Source organism: Cynara cardunculus (assembly GCF_001531365.2).
Source record: "Cynara cardunculus var. scolymus isolate 2C chromosome LG 1, CcrdV1, whole genome shotgun sequence".
Lineage (NCBI taxonomy): Eukaryota > Viridiplantae > Streptophyta > Magnoliopsida > Asterales > Asteraceae > Cynara > Cynara cardunculus.
The window spans coordinates 23,519,191-23,524,968 of record NC_037528.1 but is presented as its reverse complement, the minus strand read 5'-3'; the positions used below and the strand labels follow the sequence as shown (position 1 = coordinate 23,524,968).

Here is a 5,778-nt window from a genome sequence, read left to right as displayed (position 1 = left end):
CAACTTCATATTCGTATTCACATGCTTAATTAATTGGTGTTTATGCAAGAAACAGGGACATTTTCAAATAGATTGTCCACACCAATCCTCAATGGCTTGTAAAGAAACATCATCCAAGATCCATAAGTTTTTTTTGGAGTCAACGGTAATCACTCCGTACCACATAACCCGTTTTATAGATCAACTACCAACCTTTCCATTCCAATCACACTAAATGGCCTCATAATTCACTAAAGTTTGATAGATTTTTGTGTACATTTATCAAGGTTCAAAAAGGCATGAGATAGGGCATAGCAGTGAGATCAAACCTCGAGCCTTACAAGCCACACCTTACAGAAATGCTATGTGTCATTTCATAATGGTAGATACTTGCACCATATCGTGTCATGGGGTGCCATTTGAAAACCTGACATTTATTTAAATACAACACTTGTTTGAAACATATTGACTAACCAACCCACTGATTCCGTGATGTGAAATAAAGTTATGTGATTGTGTGTTGATCAATATTCTCTTTTTCATAGTGATTTTGAGCTGGCAATAAACATGTGTTCTTTTGTACTCGTTCTCTGTTTTTGAGGTCATATAAACCAAATGAATTGTCAAGAGCTAGCCAAGGTCATCTTACCATGGTATTTGGGCTATTGGTTGAATCCTTTTTCTTTTGGTAATTTCTAAACAAACATGGTTCATTAAAATGAATCCAATCCACTTTTATATTGCCTGATTTAACTGTAAAGAAGGAAGACATCATCCTCCCTCTTCATTCTTGGTAAAAAATATATATATATATATATATATATCAAGAAATCAAATAACGGCTGAGGGGTTGTTTGTTTACATCTTAATGGTTCCATTAAGAGGCAACCTCTTTATTGTTAAGAGATGAATCTTGTTTGACAAAAAAGGCCTCCCTCTTAATGGTTGTAAAACACTATGAATAATTTTGTATCCTAGATATCCCTTAACCATTAAGAGCCCTAATTTCATTGTACACAATTACCAAACAATTAGATTTCATTTTGCATATATCATGAGTTTCTTAATCATTCAGCAGCAACCATTCAACAACTGTCAAACATCACCTAAGAAATACAGATGAACGAACTTACACTAAAGCTATTAATGATGTTCCTATTGTTGGATAGATCTTGTTTGATGGTTCAGATTTGTTTATCGGATATTTGCAAACTCGACATAACAGATATAACACACCCTCCACCACTTCATGCTCACCTCAAATGATGTATTTTTTTACAGAGAACAGCACAGAATAAAACCATGTTTGAGACAGAACCGAATGGGTATAGAGTATAGACAAATAGTTAAAACCACAGACGATGCCCTGACCAGCTGACCTCACTATTGCCCGTCCAATCCCATCTATGTACCAAATGCACCCTAATTGAATTGGTTATATTCTTATAGTTGCCAAATCCAATAGGCTACCAAAAGAAAATGGTAAACAATCTAAGTGGAATTACTAAGATAAGATTGCATAGCAAGTATTTGATGATGACATATAAAGACCTCAAAACAACGTATCATAGCTCTATGTTGCAATATATAGCCTGGACAGCTGCAGATGAAAATATTAAACACCATAACTTGGCTAAAACTATCTTTCAACCACATAAAAGACAATGTGAATGCATTATGTAAGTGCTGCTGCATGTTTTATAGGCTAAAGAGGTTAAAGCTCATAACTTGATCTGAAAATCAAGTGGTCCATTGAGCAAATGGCATCTATAGACCAAGACATACAACCATAAAACCTAGCAAGCCCCCAATCCAATAAAGTAAAATAATATCTATACCAAATTGCAACCCAATCTAGCGCACAGACTCAGAAAGTAGAATGTGGGATCCAGAAATCATTTGCACCTACTCATGTATGGAACAAAGATGCTATTGCTATGAACTCATCATATATGCTCTATGAATTTGCGTCTAAATGCACCTAGATTTCCAATTAACTGATATGCTTACTGGATCCATCAGAGCTTAAGAGTACAATCAATTCACAGAAATCTAAAGTTGTAAACGACTTAGCTTCCTGTGGCATACAGCAACAGCTACAAATATATCTATAATATTAAATTGACATTCAAAAACCCAGAATTTCATTTTTTTTTTCTAACAACAAATTGAATCTAAAGAGAGCAGATATCAGATGCAAAAACTTGATAAAAATGCAGATGGCTAGCACAAAATAGAAACTTTGATTGCTTAAATTCAATCCAACTTAAAGTAAAAGACAACTCATTTCTTCAAACATTCAAATCATTATAGCGTTTACCAAAACCCTAACAGAGAACACATAGATAATGTAAGACTGTAAACAACAAATTACCCATTAAAAAACCGGAAAAATAAGCACCATTCATCAGTACCTCCTTCCAGCTCCACCGCCATATCCACCACGACCACCGCCGAAAGCTCCCGGTATCGATGTGGAAATCAAAGGAGTGTCCTCCTTAAGCACAATCCCAGGTAGCTCGCTCATGCCCAAAGACGCAAGCAAGTCAATAGTCTCCTTATCAACCTCAATACGGTCAGTCTTGATGGCAGATTCGTCGGGAACAAAGTCCATACGGCGCTCTCTCTCCTCCTCCTGTAGCTTGAGCGAGATGCCTCTCACCGGACCCTTCTGGATGCGCTTCATCAAGTGAGTAGAGAATCCGGCAATCTTGTTGCGGAGGCGCTTTGACGGAATGATGGCAACTTCTTCCAAGATTTTCTTGTTGGTGTGAAAATCCAGCGTCATTTTCGAGTAGTAACGCTCGATTACAAGGCGAGACGATTTCTTGACGGTTTTGGTACGGACGCGACCCATGGTTGTCGACGGAGAAGAAGAGGCGGCGTCGGCAGGGTTTGCTCAGGGAAAACGAGGAGAAAGAAAGGATAGGGTTTGAAGATGAGAATTAGGGTTTATAAGTCATAATTCATGATAAGTGTGTGAAATGAATTGCGGATCAATTGGGCCAAACAGGTGATAATTTATCAACAATCATGGGCCCAAGGAGAGTAGCCTGGCCCTAGAATAAGTGTGTAAGGATCAATTCATATATGAATTCAATTAGTTGTTTTGAGGAGGTGCTCAAATTCAAAGGCATTAATTTTTGCATAACCATGAGTAAAATGAAAGTTAATCAAGATTTCGGTAGGATAATCACATGTGCATTGAGACTTTTAGAAATTGAAGGAGTAACGGTGTAGCTTTTTCTTATTGATTTCAAATTATGTCATATTGGTAGCTTAAGATCGTCTGTGTTCACACATTGGTCACAAAATCTCCGACATTATGATTGCTTGCAAGTAATAGAGTGACAAAGTACTGAGATTGTTTCCACATGAATTGAACTACTGAGAATCGGAGACTTTTATGAACTTTTTGAGCATGTTTCGGTTTGTGAATAAAAGTTAGATTTTTGTTTATAAAAAGCTTTAAAAGACAAAATTAGCGAAATGAACTTATGAAATAAAAAGATGGACATGGGTGTAAGTATTACTTAAGATAAAATCAACAGTAAAACGGTTAGAAACTTATGAGATATTTATAAATATTCCAATCTCTCGAAAGTGAAGATTTATAAATAGTCCCCACAAAGTTCTCACTCTCAAAACTCCGAAACTTGTTGATTTAGCTAAACAGAATAAGAAATAAAATTTATACTTAAATCTCTTTGTAATATAAATCTCCAATGCTTAATCATTAGCTAATCTTTATATATATAAAAGAAAACATTGGGGTATTGAGGTGGCACCATGAGAATTGAGTATTCTCAAATGATGAATTGTTGATGAGTTTTAGTTGTCCACATTGATAAAGAGTTGAAAGATTTGAACAAAGTGAAGTGTATAAGAAAGGTGGATTTGATGTCTTTCTTTTAAATCATGAGATTTGTCTCATAGGGTTGTCTTATTTTGGATAACGGTCTTTGAAATCTATACCAAGGTTGGAATCAAAACCAATTTAATGGTAAAAATTATAATTATAGTGCAAATATAAAAGTGAAACAAAGGATGATGATTTGGTAACATGATGCAGTTATTTTTCTATCGTCTTTGTGTTATTACTCTCAAGGTTTGACACACCTCTCTAATTACAATTCAAATATTATAGAATGTTACGATGAAGTGTAATGTTTTTATCAGTTTCATATCTGATATGTGGGTTATCGACCCCACTTGATATTGAGTTTATTTTTTTATGAGGAAAAACCCATTATCTTAACTTGATGATGTGGTTTTTCATGCATCGCCTTGAACTTCCACTAATGTTGCTACAACTTACGCACTCCTCTACTTCTTACTTGAAATATTATAGAACGTTCTTTTTTCATAACTTCAAATGATATTTCAATTAGATTTGTTACAAAATTAAAATAGTGGTTTTGTCACCTTAGATGAAATTTCAGTTAAAATTGTGACTTCTAATCAAATAAACTACTAACATTAGTCAAACATTTGTAGAGTACTTTGCACCACAGTTCTCGAGCATAGTTAGATAACTTAAATTAGCATATGGTTATAAGATTATTGTCAACTCCTTTTAAAAAATTTAATGTTAATGAGTAGTTGTCACACATATTTGCCTAATTTTTTTAGAAGATGACTTCAAATTTTAGTCTATAACATTCTTTTGAAGATGGTATTATCACTACCGTGCAACGCGCGGTTGAACACTAGTTACATATAAAATTCGTATCTCTACGTAATTATCAAAGACCCTCTCAAGTTCTTTGTGCATCATTTAAGTCGTATTTCGAATTTGTCCATCTCTGGGTCAAAGATCTAATATTAACACTTCAAAGTGATCAGCTTATCGGCATTGAGTTTAAGTCCCGTCTTAAGTGACCAAGTTTACGAAGTGATAAAGAGCAAAAACACCCGATTATTGCATAAAAATCTTAAGTTAAACTCACACTCACACTCATATAAGTAATTTGCTCATAATAGACAAAAAAACATAATATAAGACAATAAATAAGACTGAAATATAACTTTCATTAAATTAGAGTTAAAGTTTGTGTCACAGTGGTCAGATTGTGGGCAACAAATTACAATTACAACCTTAATACAAGAAAATTAAATGCTAAACTTAACTTAAGAGAGAAAAAAGAAGAGATACTTCAATTAGTAAAGCTTCAAAGAGATAGGGCTGTTTGTTTGGCTCTTAATGGTGACATTAAGAGCCAACCTCTTAATCGGTAAGAGGTAAGGGCTGTTTGGCAAAAAAAAATAAGCCTCTTAATGGTTACATTAACATCTTAACCATTTTGTGTCTAGGGCCTCACTCAACCATTCAGATTGCATTTCTTCCATCTTTACCCTTCCACACCCCTTTTCTTCCAGCCATTTTGTATCGCTTCATGAGAACTCGTCGCCTTCCACAGCCATCGCTGATCGCCACCGCCGGTAGGGATGGGAATTGACCCCGACCCGTCGGGTAACCCGGTCCACCCGCCCCGGTCGGGGACGGGGATTCCCCGAAAAATCGGGTCCCGGGGACGGGGACGGGGATCCCCGCTTGGCTCAAGCCGGGGATGGGGCCGGGGACGGGTACAACACTTCCCGCCCCGCCCCGCGCCCGTTATATATATATATATATATATATATATATATATGTATTGTGGATTTGTGGGCCTGTTAATTATATTAGAAAATGCATCCATTATTGGACCATCTCCACTCCAGCCCAGCGACCTCAGCCCAGCAACCTCAGCCCAGCTTCTTCTCTGACTCTGGTTATCGTCTCCTTCCAAAATCCAAAAT

At 36.2% G+C, this 5,778-nt stretch overlaps 1 protein-coding gene and 1 non-coding gene across 2 annotated transcripts; one reads left to right on the top strand and one right to left on the bottom strand.

Moving 5' to 3' along the window:
- Positions 1–2,200: 2,200 nt before the first annotated feature.
- Positions 2,201–2,917, bottom strand: LOC112515761 (40S ribosomal protein S17-like). The gene has a single exon (XM_025122689.1). It carries the CDS (start codon positions 2,834–2,836, stop codon positions 2,387–2,389), a length of 450 nt encoding a protein of 149 aa, XP_024978457.1. The 5' UTR covers positions 2,837–2,917; the 3' UTR covers positions 2,201–2,386.
- Positions 2,918–4,117: 1,200 nt separating this feature from the next.
- On the top strand, positions 4,118–4,306 carry LOC112503619. Its single transcript, XR_003068037.1, has one exon. It is a non-coding gene; the product is annotated as a U2 spliceosomal RNA (small nuclear RNA).
- The last annotated feature ends 1,472 nt before the right edge of the window (positions 4,307–5,778 follow it).

What these genes read in the sequence shown, in the direction of transcription:
- LOC112515761 (XM_025122689.1), bottom strand. Translation starts at nt 2,836, where the DNA reads ATGGGTCGCGTCCGTACCAAAACCGTCAAGAAATCGTCTCGCCTTGTA.